Source organism: Megalobrama amblycephala, unplaced genomic scaffold (genome assembly GCF_018812025.1).
Source record: "Megalobrama amblycephala isolate DHTTF-2021 unplaced genomic scaffold, ASM1881202v1 scaffold593, whole genome shotgun sequence".
NCBI classification, from domain to species: Eukaryota; Metazoa; Chordata; class Actinopteri; order Cypriniformes; family Xenocyprididae; genus Megalobrama; species Megalobrama amblycephala.
This window is the reverse complement of record NW_025953500.1, coordinates 1-17,287: the sequence shown is the minus strand read 5'-3', so window position 1 is coordinate 17,287 and position 17,287 is coordinate 1. Positions and strand designations below refer to the sequence as shown.

Genomic DNA, 17,287 nt, shown 5'->3' with positions numbered 1-17,287 from the left:
ACTGCGGAGTCGTAAACCCAGATTGACAACAGACCTGGAAGAGAATACAATGCTGAATAAAATCGTACTTTTTGTTATTTTTGGACCAAAATGTATTTTCTATGCTTCAAAAACTTCTAACTAACCCACTGATGTCACATGGACTACTTTGATGATGTTTTTATTACCTTTCTGGACATGGACAGTCTACCGTACATCCATTTTCAATAGAGGGACAGAAGACTAAGAAGACTAAATCTAAAATATCTTAAACTGCGTTACGAAGATGAACGGAGGTCTTACGGGTATGGAACCCCTTGTGAAAAAAAAGTGCACTTTAGTATACTTTTATAAAATGTACTTATTGCAAAAATAATATACTTTAAAAGAACACACTTAAGTGTGAATTAAATGTAATGTTTTCATCGCTTAAGTGCATTCTATCTGTAATTAATTTAAAATATATCACAGATTAAGTTCATATTAAATGCAATAAGTTGAACTTAAGAGTGATTTTTTTGAACAACTTAAGTGGTACTTTAATACAACTTTATGACAACCTTCATAATTGCTTCTAGTACCTTTAAAATATAGTTGAAGTGCACTGCCCAATGCACTAACAAGCAATTAATGTGAACTAAAATATATTTTAATATCAGATATCAATACACTTAAGTGTGAATTAAATGTAATGTTTCATCCGCTTAAGTGCATTCTATTTGTAATCAATTTCAAATATATCACAGATTAAGTTAATATTAAATGCAATAAGTTGAACTTTTGAGTGATTTTTTTGAACAACTTAAGTGGTACTTTAATACAACTTTATGACAACCTTCGTAATTGCTTCTAGTACCTTTAAAATATAGTTGAAGTGCACTGCCCAATGTACTAACAAGCAATTAATGTGAACTAAAATATATTTTAATATCAGTTATCAATACACTTAAGTGTGAATTAAATGTAATGTTTCATCCGCTTAAGTGCATTCTATTTGTAATCAATTTCAAATATATCACAGATTAAGTTAATATTAAATGCAATAAATTGAACTTTTGAGTGATTTTTTTGAACAACTTAAGTGGTACTTTAATACAACTTTATGACAACCTTCGTAATTGCTTCTAGTACCTTTAAAATATAGTTGAAGTGCACTGCCCAATGTACTAACAAGCAATTAATGTGAACTAAAATATATTTTAATATCAGTTATCAATACACTTAAGTGTGAATTAAATGTAATGTTTTCAGCCGCTTAAGTGCATTCTATTTGTAATTAATTTCAAATATATCACAGATTAAGTTCATATTAAATGCAATAAGTTGAACTTCTGAGTGATTTTTTTAAAGCACTTAAGTAGGACTTTAATACAATTTTTTATGTACTTTAAAATATGGTAAAAGTATACTTCCGAATGTACTGACAAGCAATTAATGTGAACTTAAATATACTTTAATGTAATTTACATGTTCACTATTATATAATTTAATACATTTGTAATTACATTATTTGTACATATAATAATGAAGTTACAATTTAGTATATTTCAAAATATTACAATCAACACAAATGCAAATTGAAACCCTCTACATTTACTGATAAAATAATCTCTAAAACAAATGCACAAAAACCTTTTTGTTGATGCACAAGAAAAACCCAAGAAACACTATACACAATCACAAACAATTACAACACTTTAACTCTCATTTAGAAAGAGTCTGGAGGACAGTGAGGCTTATATGCACTATAATTTTCTCCATCACATACAAAGGTACCTAAACCTACCATCACAATCTTTCTGCATTTTTACATTTTCAGATAAAATCATTCTGTATAAGATGATAAATAAGATAACACCCATGAATTAATACAAACAAAATGTAAAGAAAAGAAAAGATTCAAAACTTTGGGTAACACTGTACAATAATTTTCTATTAGTTAACTACTTTAGTTAACATGAACTATGAATGAAAAATACTTTAAGCATTTATAAATCCTAGTTAATATTACGTATGCATTATTAAAATCAAAAGTTGCATATGTTAATAGATAATGCACTGTAAACTAACATGAACAATAACTATACATTTTATTAACTTGAAAAAAAAAAATTTATTGCCTAATGTTAACAAATATTGATAAATACTGTAAAAAAAAGTCAATGCACATAGTTAGATAATGTTGTCTAATATATTAATTGATGTTAACAAGCGAGACCTTTTGTAAAGTGTTACCTTTTGTAAACCTTGTTACTTATAAGCTCTGCAACCCTTACTAGCACAAACATTAAACAGGACAAAAAGGTTTCTTCTAAAATTTTACTCCAGCATTACAGTGAATGTAATTTTGAAAAGAAAAAACAAAACAAACAAAAAAACAATGAATTCCAAAGGCACAAAAACAAGAAAACCAAAATTGTCTGTCACCACCTTTTTTTAAGTTGTATGAAAAAGTGCTGTTTATGTCAATGTCCCAGAAGCTCTTCATTGGCAGAAAACCATAATGTCCATAAAGCTGCGAACCACCTCTACACAGTATGCATAAATGAACATGTTCCAAAGAGGCAAGAAAGTAAAAAAAATAAATACCTGGAGGAAAAAAAAAAAAAAAGAAGTAAGAGTCAGTCCATTATTATAATTGGTTCAATCGAATGAAATCAATAGATATAGATATATATACAGAACTCCAAAGTTTATATACACCTTTGTAGGTTTGAAAATAATAAAAAATGAACAAAGACATTTTCCACCACCCTCCTAGACCCATTTGGTATTCCCTAAAGGCAAAGAGTTGCTGATAGTGATTGAAGCCTGTGGCCAAGATGTTTACTGTGTACACTGTAAAATTTTTCCAGGATTTCACAAGATATAACTGTAATATTTCACAGTTAATTACATTATTACCACTTCACAGGCTTTAACTGTGATAATTCACAATATAATACCGTATTTAGACTTTTACTGTGAAAATAATGCAGGCGCGGGGCTTTTACAAGAAACTACTGTGAATGCCGTCTTTTTTGACTTTTTTGAGTGGCAACTGCGGCAGCGTCATCAGAGCGTCATCAGAGCTCTCTGATCTACGTGGTCCCATTCGGTGGATTCAGACAGCGGTAAGTGTTTAAATGTCAAACTTTATCAATTTGATGTTTTTTATATGATAGTGCATGTAATTTAAAAGTATGAACCAAATTAGCGTTAGTTGTAGGTTCTGTTGTCATGTTTTTGTAACTTAGCTGGAGCAGACTCGCGTCGACGTTTAAGCGCGCAAATTTGAATGAAAAGACGTTGGTTGTAGTGTTAATTATACCGTATTAAGTTAACTGTGAGATGTCTGATTAGATACACCGTCGAACATTTAACTTTAGCTTTACTTAAAGCTTATATTAGTTACTCTAACAGCGTTCTCTCTTTTACCACAGCTTCTACATTGACCGACGATACATAAAGTTATAAGGTAAGATGTGGCCTTAATGTGGGTATTATGACAGTTATTATCAACTAGATAAATTATGGTGTTTGTGGATTTGGGCAAAGGTGGATTAAATTCATCTAAAATTAGTAACTTTATAATTTTCTTCCCTGCTGTGTGTGTGAAACGGAGCAACCGTTGTCTTTCTGGTCAACAGAAAAATGAAGTGCGCATGTCCATGTATTTTTTTTTTTTTTTTTTTATCTTGTCTCTGGAATTTTCCACTGCCAAAATAAATGTTTTGCGCGGCAGTTTTCCCGCTGTTAGACCAATGTGCACTTATCTGTGTTTTGCCAGTACATTAATGTTGGTTATAACTAGACAGCCCAAAGTAATTGCAGTGATTTGTATCTGTAGGATATACGTTTGTAATTATTGTCTTTTAATCGTCATCTGGTAATGGTGTTTGTATATTCAACTTAAATACAAACCGTATAGTTTAGTTTCCAGTAGCCTACAGGGTGGTGATGTAGCTTTCTAGCTACACTACACACTGTTCATTTTAAAGTTAAAAACCCGAGTAGTCCTTAATAGATTCTATATTTTCACATTTATCTTTAACTAATGTGTATATATTGTTCATTACTTTTTATGTGGTTCAGTAGTCTTTAGTAATTTAGGTGTGGGTGATCCAAATACAGTATGTTGGTGTTATAAGGGCAATCTGCTAGCTACATCCAAAATTGCTAGTTTAAAAAAGCCCTGTATTTAGTTTTTCTCAACTGAAGAACACAATGTTCAACTGTAAATTCAGTTTATGTGAGCATGTGTCTGAGACTGTTAGTGAGTTTATTCAGCACTCAAAGCTGCATAGCAATGCTCCTAACTTTAAGTACAATTGCGGTGTGCCTGAATGCTCTAGGATGTATCACAAAGCAAATATTTTGACAACTCATATGTATAGAGAGCATAAAGGGCTTGGATCATCTGTGCGACCTTGCAAGCAATTTGAGACTCCCTTAAAATGTGTTGCTCCGTTTTGTACAGTTGCATGTGACACCGTAAGCTCCCTCATCAAGCATTTGAAGTCACACATACATGAAGGATTAGAAATCAAATGCCCAGTCAGAGGTTGTGATTGCAGCTTTACAGTTGCATCCACTTTAGCCTCACATTTTTCAAGGAAACACAAAAACCTAGATCACACCTTGTTAGATGTGTCCGATCCTGCTGAGCCTAGTAGTCTGCATAGTCAGCCATGTTCTGATACTTCTGTTGTGGATGATAATGAGCCAGAGGGGCCATTTGCTGTAGATGAAACTCTCTATTTGCAAAACCTTGCCCTTCTGTATCTTAAATTACAAGGAAAGTTATTGCTACCAGCCAGTACCATACAGACAATCATTGAGGACTTTCAAAATGCCCATGAAATTGGCTTATCACATTCCCTTATGATCTTAACTAAGAAACTGAAAGAAATTGGAATCCAAGAGGACACTATAAGCAACATCATTGATGAAATGAACAGGGAAGATCTTCTTAAGATGTGTAACAGGGACATTTTGAGTACAGACCAAAAAAGGAAGGGTTTTTTTAAAACCAGTTTCAACTATGTTGAGCCTGTGCCTTTTCTTTTGGGCAGTGATGAAAATGGTAACGAGTGCTTTTCCCAGTATATTCCCATCCATGAGACGTTAGCTACACTGTTCAAAAGTGAATCTGTAAGAGAACAATATGTCGCCACACATTTGCAACCAGCTACTGAAAATATAATTCAGGATGTGAGAGATGGAGAGGGATTTAAGGGCAATCAGCTGTTGAAAACAGAGCCTTCCTCTGTTGGTGTGATCCTATATCAAGATGCTTTTGAGGTTGTGAATCCACTTGGTTCAGGGAAAAAAAAACACAAGGTTTTAGCTGTTTACATGACCCTGACTGACATTTTGCCTCACAATAGATCCACAATAGATCAAATGCAACTTGTCCTCCTATGTAGGGAGAAAGATTTTAAATACTTTGGCATGAACAAAGTTTTTGAACCATTGATCACTGACCTCAAACTTCTAGAGGAAGAAGGTATTTTGACAAATGATGGCAGAGTAGTAAAAGGAGCTTTACTCGCCATTTCAGGAGACAACCTGGGATCACATTGCATTGGGGGATTTGTCGAAAACTTCAGTCGGGCAAGCCATTTCTGCCGCTACTGTGAGATTGACAGAAATGCATTCATGAATGAACCATACACGTGTGGGACTTCAAGAACTGCACAATCCTATCAAAGTCATTTGCAAGGTTTAGACACCAGTGCTACTGCTACAGTATGCGGCATCAAGATGGACTCTCCTTTTAACCAGCTTAATTATTTTCATGTTTGCCAGCCAGGGCTCCCGCCATGTCTGGGGCATGACTTGTTTGAGGGTATTGTGTCTTATGACCTTGCCTTGTTTGTTGGTCACTTGGTTCAGGAGAAGCACTTTACCTACTTACAATTAAACAGATGTAAAAATCAATTCAAATATCAAGGAAATGATGCCAGCAGCAAACCAGCAGACATGTCTCCTGGTAGTGAACGCTTAAGTGGACATGCAGTTCAAAACGTCTCGGTTACAAAGGTAACCCTCGTTCCCTGAAGGAGGGAACGGAGACGTACGTCGGATGACCGACGAATAGGAATCTCGCTAGAGAGGCCAATCTACTTCGAGTGTAACTAAACGAGCCAATGCACATTGGCATGCAATCATATGCATCAGCTGCTCGCCTCGCAGCGCGGGTATATAATGAGCAGCAGGTGCGTTGCATCTTCAGGTTTTCGCTGAGGAGCCGAACCCAGCAGGTGGCAGCATCAGCAGGACAGCGCCTGTGGCGACGGGACGTACGTCTCCGTTCCCTCCTTCAGGGAACGAGGGTTACCTTTGTAACCGAGACGTTCCCATTCAGTCGGTCACTTCGACGTACGTCGGATGACCGACGAATAGGAATCCCTACCAAAGCGCCACAGGAGGTGCCCTCTTCCAGTGCTCTGTTGTGAGCCACCTGAACCCCCTTGCCTAAGGACGGTGGGACCGGGCTCACACAGAGAGGGTCGATCACTGTTGTTCCCAAAACCCACTCAGTGAGACTATAGATACCACTGGGAGCGTAACCTTACGTCAGATAAGGAACGCTGCGGAAGCCATATCCTTCCCCGAAGGAGTTATATGGATAAGTACATATGGACTAACCTTGTAGGTTGTACAACATATGGAAGAACTGGGGTGACTCCAACTTGGTGGGTTCTCCCAGAGGGAAAGACACGGGCTTCGATTAGGAGCAACCGTGGAAAGCCGCATATGGGATCCCCGTAGGGTCACACATATGGAACCCAGCCTAAATCCGGTTCTCAAGGATTCAACGGAGTAAGGCCTGGCGACCGACGCTCCGCCACGTCGGCTGCCGAAGGGATGTCGGAGGACTCGACAGGGTCTGCCTTGTAGGGACTCTCTGGAGAAAAGAAGCGCATGTCGCGCAGCAAGCGGACACTAAGCCGGGGCCTCTCCGTGCCTCTGACCTGAGGCGAGAACACGGGAGGAGACCGGCTCCACACGAAGGCTATAGTACCTAGCGAACGTGTTAGGTGTCGCCCAGCCCGCAGCTCTACAAATGTCTGTCAGCGAGGCGCCACGAGCCAGCGCCCAGGAGGATGCTACACCTCTCGTGGAGTGAGCATGCAACCTGAGCGGGCAGGGCACGCCCTGAGCTTGATAAGCCAGGGCGATGGCATCCACTATCCAGTGGGCCATCCTCTGCTTGGAGACAGCCTTTCCCTTCTGCTGGCCTCCGTAACAGACAAAGAGCTGGTCTGAGGTCCTGAAGCTTCGAGTTCTGTCTATGTACCGTCGCAAAGCGCGGACTGGACAGAGCAAAGCCAGGGCTGGGTCTGCCTCCTCCGAGGGCAGCGCTTGCAGGCTCACCACCTGGTCCCTGAAGGGAGTGGTGGGAACCTTGGGCACGTAGCCAGGCCGGGGTCTCAGTACCACGTGGCTGTCGCCCGGCCCGAACTCCAGGCACGATTCGTCGACCGAAAATGACTGCAGGTCCCCTACCCTCTTGATGGAGGCCAATGCAACCAGCAGCAAAGTCTTCATAGACAGAATCTTTAAGTCTGCTGATTGCAAAGGCTCAAAGGGAGCAATCTGGAGTGCTCTTAGCACCAGAGCGAGGTCCCAAGAGGGTATGGAGGGAGGTCGAGGAGGATTTAACCGTCTCGCCCCCCTAAGGAACCTGATGACCAGGTCGTGCTGACCAACAGATTTGCCATCTATGTGGTCGTGGTAAGCGGAGATAGCAGCAGTCTGGACTTTGAGGGTGGAGGGGGACAGCCTACGCTCCAACCCTTGCTGCAAGAAGGAAAGCACGACTCCGATCGAGCATCTTCGGGGGTCTTCTCGGCGAGAAGAGCACCACTCGACGAACAGGTTCCACTTCGAGGCGTAAGCACGTCTTGTAGACGGTGCACGTGCCGAAGTGATGGTGTTAAGTACCTCAGGGGGTAAGTCACCTAGAACCTCCGCGTCCCGTCCAGGGGCCAGACATGGAGTTTCCAGAGGTCTGGACGCGGGTGCCAGAGAGTGCCCCGTCTCTGAGAAAGAAGGTCCTTCCTCAGAGGGATGGGCCAGGGAGGGGCTGTCGCGAGGAGAGAGAGTTCTGGGAACCAGGTCCGGTTGGGCCAGTAGGGCGCAACTAGCAAGACCTGCTCCTCGTCCTCCCTGACTTTGCACAGTGTCTGTGCAAGTAGGCTCACTGGGGGAAACGCATATTTGCGCAGGCCCCGGGGCCAGCTGTGTGCCAGTGCGTCTGTCCCGAGTGTTCCCTCGGTCAGAGAGTAAAACAACTGGCAGTGGGAGGTCTCTAGAGAGGCATACAGGTCTACCTGAGCCTCTCCGAACTCTTCCCAGATCAGCTGAACCACCTGGGGGTGGAGTCGCCACTCTCCTGGCAGCGCAGCTCGTGACAGCTCGTCGGCCACACGGTTGAGCACACCGGGAACATGAATGGCGCGAAGCGACCTCAGATGCTTCTGACTCCAGAGGAGGAGATGGCGGGCGAGTTGCGACATGCGACGGGAGCGTAGACCACCTTGATGGTTGATGTACGCAACGGTCGCAGTGTTGTCCGTACGGACCAGTACATGCTTGCCCCGTAGCAGGCCTTTGAGGCGGCCCAGAGCAAGACGTACTGCCAGCAACTCGAGGCAGTTGATGTGCCAATGCAGATGGGGTCCCGTCCAAACCCCTGACACTGCATGCCCGTTGTACGTGGCACCCCAGCCGGTGGCCGAAGCATCTGTGAATACCACAGCATGCCGGGACACTTGTTCTAGGGGCACTCCTGCCCGAAGAAACAAAGGGTCCGACCACGGGCTGAAGGCTTGGCGGCACTCCTGAGTGATTGGCACCCGGAACGTGCCGTGTAGCCACGCCCATCTCGGGACTCGGCCGTGAAGCCAGTGCTGAAGCGGTCTCATATGAAGCAGACCGAGCGGTGTTACAGCCGCTGCGGCCGCCATATGCCCCAGGAGCCTCTGAAAAAATTTCAGTGGGACCGCTGTCCTGCCGTTGAAAGTATTCAGGCAGTTCAACACCGACCGAGCACGTTCCTCTGTGAGGCGTGCTATCTGTTCGACCGAATCCAACTCCATACCGAGAAAAGAGATCCTCTGCACTGGGGCGAGTTTGCTCTTTTCCCAGTTGACCTGAAGCCCCAACTGGCTGAGGTGACTGAGCACCAAGTCCCTGTGTTCGCACAACTGATCCCGAGACTGTGCTAGGATAAGCCAGTCGTCTAGATAGTTGAGGATGCGAACACCCTGTTCTCTCATGGGAACAAGGGCTCCCTCCACGACTTTCGTGAAGACGCGGGGAGACAGGGCGAGCCCGAAGGGTAGGACCCTGTACTGGTATGCTCGACCTTCGAACGCGAACCTCAGGAATGGCCTGTGTCGCGGAAGAATCGAAACATGAAAGTACGCGTCCTTCAGGTCGATCGCTGCAAACCAATCTCGGGGACGGATGCATTCGAAAATGCGTTTCTGCGTGAGCATTTTGAACGGTAGCTTGTGGAGGCTCCGATTCAAAAGACGCAGGTCCAAGATCGGTCGTAACCCGCCGCTTTTCTTGGGTACAATGAAGTAGGGACTGTAGAACCCTGACCTCATATCGGCTGGAGGGACCGGCTCGATCGCGTCCTTCGCCAGTAGGACTGCGATCTCCGCACGCAGGACAGGGGCATCGGCAGCTTTCACTGTAGTGAAGAGGATGCCCCTGAACTTGGGGGGGCGCCGGGCGAACTGAATCGCATAGCCGAGCCTGATGGTCCGAAGGAGCCAGCGAGACGGACTGGGGAGCGCTAGCCAGGCTCCCAGAGACCGAGCAAGCGGCACCAAGGGGACCACCGGCGTACCCGCCGCGGGGCAGCGAGGTGGAACGCAGGGACGCGGCCCGGGGGGCTCTCTGTATGAGGCGGCCCGAAGCGGGGTCACAGTGTGCTGTGCAACACTTACCTGCTTCCACAGGTGGACAGAGGGAGCAGTCGAGGTTTTGTCTGCCTGCTGCTCGCTGCTGTCCGCTGGCGACAGAAGAGGTGGATGAGAGTGGTGAGGTTCTTGCCCTCCCACTGCCCTCCGAGCCCTCTTCGGACCCGGAGATAGAGGAAACTGCTCTTTTATTGAAAATTTGGGTACCGCTGGTCGTTGGGCCAGCGGCGGAACAAAAAGGGGAAACAAAAGATTCTCCACCCGGCCCTCCTCCGGGGGAAGGAGCGGTGCGGTCACCACCTCCTGAAGAGCAGTCCCATCCATCTCCGGGTCGCCCGTCCTAGGGCCGCTTGGACTTGGCCTTGCCACCCTTCTTTTTAGGGGGTGGCGGGACGGGCTGGGCACCCCGCCCGCGACCGGCTCCACGACGCCGCTTGGATGGAGGCTGCTGCTGCGGCGTGGGAGCGGGGGCGGCCGCAGGGGGGCGCCCTCGGCGACGGGCAGACTGAGGTGCCGCCGGCGGTGGGGGTGCAGCAGCTGACCGCCTCGGCAGGATGTGACTAATGGCCTCAGACTGCTTTTGTACAGCCGAGAACTGTTGGGCAAAGTTCTCGACCGCGTCGCCGAAGAGGCCGGTCTGGGACACGGGGGAATTAAGAAACCTGACCTTGTCGGTATCCCTCATGTCCGCGAGACACAGCCAGAGATGGCGTTCCTGGACCACCATGGTGGACATCGCACGACCCACTGACCGCGCCGTAACCTTCGTCGCACGAAGCGCGAGGTCCGTCGCGGTACGAAGTTCTTGTAGAACTTGCGGATCATGACCACCCTCGTGTAGGTCCTTCAGTGCCTTGGCCTGATGGACCTGCAACAACGCCATAGCGTGTAAGGCAGAAGCGGCTTCCCCACAGGCCTGATAAGCCTTGCCGGTAAGATCCGACGAGTGCTTACAGGCCCGGGAAGGGAGAGACGGCTCCCCCCGCCAGGTGGAGTTAGGGCACAGTTGCATAGCAACGGCCCGTTCCACAGGGGGTATGCGCGCATAACCCTTCGCCGCTCCGCCATCAAGGGTGGTGAGGGAGGAGGACCCACCGACACGGTTTCGGGCAGTAAAAGGTGCCGTCCATGTGCCAGTGAGTTCTTCATGCACCTCCGGGAAGAAAGGCACTGGGGTGGGGGACTGAGAACCAGCCCTTGCCACCCCGAGAAACCAATCGTCCAACCGCGAGGGCTCGGGACACGGTGGAGGATTCCACACGAGCCCGACCCTGTTGGCGGCCCGGGAAAGCATAGCCATCATTTCCGGGTCTGAATCGGGCACAGATGTCACTCCCGAAGGAGGCAGCTGCGCCGAATCGTCATCCCCGAAAGTATCAGGCTCACCCTCCGATGCAGCGATCGACATCTGGTCGTCATGGGGAGCTCCGAAGGATACGGATGGTACACACCTCTGGGGTGGTCCACCGCGTTCCCCCGGCAGCTCTACTGGCTGCGGAGTGCACGAGGGATGAGGGTTCCTAGGGGGTTGGTTCCCCGAAGGAAGCGCGCTCACCATGATCCTCAAGTCACCAGTCCCAGCGCCCGAAGCAACCCTCTGAGGAGGATTGGAACGAGGCGCCGGGACCGGGACTCCACCCCTTTGCAGGAAGTGGAGTCTCGACCGCAACTCCGCGACGGTCATCATCCCACAATGGGTGCATGACTCGTCCACAAACGCCGCCTCAGCGTGCCTTAAGCCCAAGCACGTGATACAGCGCTGGTGACCATCCCGAGGCGCCAGGTAACGACCGCATCCAGAAACACACAAGTAGAACGACATCTTTAAAAAGACGCGAACTACTCGTGTAAGCTCTTTCAGGAACTGCTCTTTCAAGTGCCGAAGCACGCAGGGGAAAGCCGCTGCAGCACAGACAGGGAAATGTGCAGCCTGTCGTGTGCACTCTCTTTGGAGATGCCGCTCTTACCAGCCGTGAAAACAGCTTTTCAGCGCTCTTTAAAGCGCACCGTACCAGCCGTAAGAACGGCTTTCACAGCTGACACACAGCTTTCTTTGCTCAGTGGGCAAAAAAAGAAAATAAACAAAAGGAGAGAATCGGCCCCGCTGCTGTGCTGTTCCACCTGCACCAGACGAGAGAGCAGTAGAGAGAGCTGGCTCGTTCCTTTCACACTCGCTCGTAGATACTACCATGTGTAGTTCGGCTCCGAAGCGAAAAGCTGAAGATGCAACGCACCTGCTGCTCATTATATACCCGCGCTGCGAGGCGAGCAGCTGATGCATATGATTGCATGCCAATGTGCATTGGCTCGTTTAGTTACACTCGAAGTAGATTGGCCTCTCTAGCGAGATTCCTATTCGTCGGTCATCCGACGTACGTCGAAGTGACCGACTGAATGGGAACTGGTGCTTTCTGAGGTTGCTACCTCTTTTTGTGGGTGACAGAATTAAAGATCCTTCTGAAAATGAAGTATGGCAACTCATTCTGCAGCTGAGAGAGATTGTGGAGCTTGTTTGTGCACCAACCATTACAACAGGCCAAGTGGCATATCTTAAAGTCCTTATTGAAGAATATATCTTCAGTCGTCAAAGGCTTTTCCCTGCCAGTCCATTAAAACCCAAGCATCACTATCTGTGCCATTACCCAGAGCTGATTCTTCACTTTGGCCCACTTATACGCCTGTGGACGTTACGGTTCGAGAGCAAACACACCTTCTTCAAGCAGTGTGCTAGGAAATTGCACAACTTTAAGAATCTTTGCAAAACTCTTGCAGAAAGACACCAACTATTGCAAGCCTACCTGAGTGCAGGCAGACTCTTTCCTTCAGATGTGCATGTTGATAAGGGTACAGAGTTTTATGTGAGTGATTACAATGACAGGATCAGGGCTTCAGTAGCTGGTCAAAATTTTGAGTCACAGTCTGCAGTAGCTTGCAATGAAGTCACAGTGAAAGGCACAGTATACCGAAAGGGGATGTGTGTTTTGCTTGAGAGTACTGATAGAGAACTTTCTGTGGGAAAGATTAATCTTATCATTGCTCTTAATGAGTCTGTGCAGTTTGTGACTCAGAAACATACTTTTGTGAAGCTGAGCGGACATGGGTGTCTATTGTGAATTAGGAGCAGCCCAAGAGGATTATGTTTGCATCGAGCAAAAGGATTTGCTTGACTATTATCCTCTTCCATCATATAAAGTATATGATATATCACTAATTGCTCTCCACCATTCTTTTCCAGAGGCAGTTTGAACTAGCACTTGTCAGAGGTAGCCGGAATTGATGTGACGAGTGGAGCAAGCAGGTAGAAATGCACACACAAGAAGTAAACTTATTGGGTGTTCCTTTTAATAACATTTTTTTAAGCTATGGCACAGGTTCTGCTTTACTACCATATGTTCTGTAGTACATGTTCTCATCACAGTGATTAACAAAAAAAAAAAAAAAACTGATTGTAAAACTGTTCATATTTTAAGCTTGTTTAAGCTTAAAGTCATTCTTTTATAATTCATCACACGGTTAAAATTTATATGCCCAGAGCTGGTGGTTTTTAGGTGTGATAAAAAAAAAATGCTGAAGAAAAAAAGAAAATGATGCCATCCCTGCCTGTATTAGATAAACTATTAAACTATTTCAATAGTATATTTGTCTAAACTGTTAATGGTTTCTTAAATATCCTAGTTCATTACATCCAGATTCAATTCATACATTCCTTTTGTCAATTACTTTAGACAATGTTTTGCTTACTAAATGTGTTTTTCTAAATAGGTGTAAATAGTTTGATTGTATTCCCCAAGTTAGTATATAGTGTATAGTAGTGTATATAGTTAGTTTATAGTGTATAGCAGTGTATATAGTTAGTATATAGTGGAAAGATATCTGTTGTTGAAATGTTGGACAACTTGTACATTTTATTATTTTTTTCCTTATATAGCGCTTTTAACAATGTAGATTGTTTCAAAGCAGCTTTACAGAGATAAGTGTATAATTTAAGGTTACAGAGATTGTTTTGGCTTTATAGCAGTGTTAAGTTATTTTCCGTCTAAAGTTAGTTTTGATTGATCCGCTTCTGTCGCAATGATCATTTGTTATTAAATCAGTGGCCGCTAAGTTTGAGCAGACATACAAACAACAGATATGTAACATGTAACATTAAAGTGTGAGGAAACATAATTTGTTTCTAATCAACATGGAAAATGGACAGTGTGACTGAAAAGTGCAGTAAACTCTTGGAAACTTTTAGTTTGGTCAGGAATGACTGAGTTATATATAATGATGAGTTATATATAGTTCCACTCTTTTAGGTACAGTCTGTTGCAATAATAAAGCTCAAACATTGTGTATATAACCATAGTAATTTGACAAATGGAATTGTTTGTATGTCTGCTCAAACTCTTTTTTCAGAAAATGGATGAAGTAATGATGAAAGAAGTGGTGCTGTCATTCATACCTGGTCTCTCTGAAGAAACTCTGACTTCACTGCTGTATGGGTTGCAAGAGCTTGGTGTGGAAAGCAAGGAAGACCTTGCTTTGGTTCAAGAAAAAGACATAGAGAAATACCTTCGACCTATTCAGTGTCGAAAGTTACTGAATGGCTTTAAAGGTAACTATATTTTTGATACTTTCCCATTGAAAAGTTGAATAATCTAAAGTTAAATAAAATTGAATAGAATAAAAATAAAGTTAAAACTAATGCATATAATGCATAAAATTAAGAAAAAAAAAACATTTTTGAAGAAAGGCAGCATTACATAAGTGTAAATATAGCATGAATATAGCATCTACTCGGTCGGTCAGTTGGGTTAGAAATCTGCCCAAAGTAAACCATTTCTTGGCCAAAGTTTTTTTTTAATTTTTTATTATGATTTTGTAAATTCGTACCCGCAGAGCTTCAAACGGCATCCGACCCGTTTTCCAACAGCTGCACTAATTAAAATCCGCACCCGACACGCTTAAAATAGAACCGACACTCGACCCGCAACCGAAATAAAATAAGTTTAGCCAATCACATTATAGACACAATTACAAAAATTTTTATTGACAGGTCATACAGAAGTTATTACACGACAATTAACACAAGGACAAGTTCAGCCGAAGCTGTCATAAGGCTGGTACTTGAAGAACATTGCTAACGTTACCATAAAACTGAGTAGCCTTATCACATTTTACCAATCGAACTGACACGGCTACAACACTATATCTGCCACGCAATTTCGTATAACCTACATCTGACCATTTTGGGTTCAAACACGCCTGCACACCACACATCCTGTACTGAACAGTGTTACATTTGAAAAATACTGTTCGATAGAACTGCTTTCTTACCACAGTTATCTGCGTGCTTCCTCGGCGATGAAGTTACACATCTGCGGCTATTCAACACGAAAATGCATGCAGCAAATAAGCCTTTCACAATATTTTCTTCAGATAACTCCAAATTTCTCCCACAACACATGCATGGTGTTTGAGACTCACTGTATGTCATGTCCATGTACTGAACTCTTGTTATTTAACTATGCCAAGATAAATTAAATTTCAAATTCTAGGGCACCTTAAAAAAAAAAAAAACATGAGCAAAAATAAGAAAATACATTTTTTTTGTCAAAGACTACATCCAGATCGGATTCAGAGCGATAATCAAACACAGATGGTGTACCTTCTCTCTCCCTTTATGTAATAATCTGTTCTCTTGTGTGTAGGACTCGCAATAGTTCAACTGGAACTGGTTCCTGTCACTCCAACCGTTGTCCCCAGCTCCTTAAACACTCCTTCCAACTTCCCATGCACTCAAGACACCATTTCATCTCCATCCTTGCCACTTGGCAGACCATGGCATGTAGCCTTCGAGGTCAACTGGGATAGGATGCCAGCAGCTATTCGAAAGGCACTGACAAATAATACAAGACCATCACCAAGCGATAGAAAAGATATGGTTAGGGCAGTGGTTGATCAGATGTTGGATCATGAGCCTAACCCAAACAGAACAATGTGTCACAACATTGCTCGAAGCATTGTAAGGAGCTATCCGAAATGTTTTGCTGACGTTGCAAAAAATGGAGACATGCTTGGAGATGGTTGTCATTCTTTTCTGCAGCAAATAAAAACTAGGGTGGAATATAAAACCAGGAACAACACACTAGTGAGACGACGCAGAGAGAGGACGCACAGTCAGGTACCAGATGAAGGCAGAGGCATGACTAGAGGCCCTGTAGATCAGTACGGCTGTGTAAGGTGGTGTCCTGTGGAAGTCCCAGTTGGCGAAACTGAGCAATCATTAGATGGCATCAAAAGTCATCTCCTCAACATCTACTCAGAGGAAGGCATGAGTGGTGCTGAGAGAGCTGAACCTCTGATGGAGAAGACCTATATCATCCAGCGACGCTATCTTAATAGTGTACCTGCGCCAGCCATTGCAGTTGTAAAAGAGGAATGGCCTTTTCTCTTTTCACCAAGAGGTATTTTTTCCCTATTCCATCTTGTGAAGCACATGGCTCATTGCATGGGTGGAGTATAGTCTCAATCATCCGAAATGTAAAATGCACATCTCTTTCAAAAACAATCCAAAGCTATAAAAATTCCCTTATTTTACAAGGCAGTATGTATGTAACGGGTTGCGACTATAGCCGCTTTCCGACCAAGTAGTTATAGGAACTTAGTTTTAGGAACTGTCCACTTCTAAACAGTTCTAAGAACTACTCACCCCCAAACTCGGTTTTGCTGTTTGCGTTCGCACTGGCCAAGTGGCCATAGGAACTGGTAGGAGGGGTAAGGGAGTGACGCAAGCACGGTGACTTTTATTTTGACTGCGCGACAGACCTTTATTTTGGCGGCGCTGAGAACGCCAGAGCAAACAATGCTCGCATTCTCTGTGTTTATTAGTTAGCAATCTGTCTAACAGTACTGTTTAGTATCTTATTAGAAAGAACTGTTATAGAAAGTAGACAGTATATGAAAAAAGGTTATTAGCCTATGCCGTGTGGTTGATGTCCAGTGTTGCTAGCTGGGCAGATAAACATAGCCTAATCATGTTTGGTTTGGTCCCCTCAAAGTTGCGTTGGATTTTCTCTTCAGCATAAAGGTTTAGAGACCCATCTATCACTGTTTTTCATGTTTGTATAGTTAGTTTATGGAGTAAATATATAGGCTATAATCTGTGTGTTTACATTCTAGCTGTTTTAAAAATGGCGGGTGCTGGTGTTCCCAGGGTGTTCCGCGTGCGTCCGGTCAATCAGCGTACACTAACGTCACGGATAGTTCCTATAGTGCTGGTTTAGACCCTACTCTGAAGTAGGGCCTAAATTAGTTCCTACAAATGGAGTTCCTAGAACTAAAATCGTTCCTTGTTCCTGCGGTGCGAACACGCCGACATCCGGGTACTTTAGCCAATAGTT

The 17,287-nt window shown here is 44.3% G+C and overlaps 1 protein-coding gene across 2 annotated transcripts; it reads left to right on the top strand.

Annotated features, from left to right (window-relative positions):
- Positions 1 to 2,048: 2,048 nt before the first annotated feature.
- On the top strand, positions 2,049 to 16,442 carry LOC125262082. Of its 2 annotated transcripts, XM_048180650.1 has the most exons (5): positions 2,050 to 3,092; positions 3,402 to 3,436; positions 13,138 to 13,200; positions 14,301 to 14,499; positions 15,596 to 16,442. In XM_048180650.1, exons 4-5 carry the CDS (start codon positions 14,304 to 14,306, stop codon positions 16,408 to 16,410), a joined length of 1,011 nt encoding a protein of 336 aa, XP_048036607.1. In that variant the 5' UTR covers positions 2,050 to 3,092; positions 3,402 to 3,436; positions 13,138 to 13,200; positions 14,301 to 14,303; the 3' UTR covers positions 16,411 to 16,442. The 2 variants fall into 2 exon arrangements, with proteins under 2 accessions (XP_048036606.1, XP_048036607.1); XM_048180649.1 differs by having other exon boundaries at positions 2,049 to 3,436.
- Positions 16,443 to 17,287: the final 845 nt, after the last annotated feature.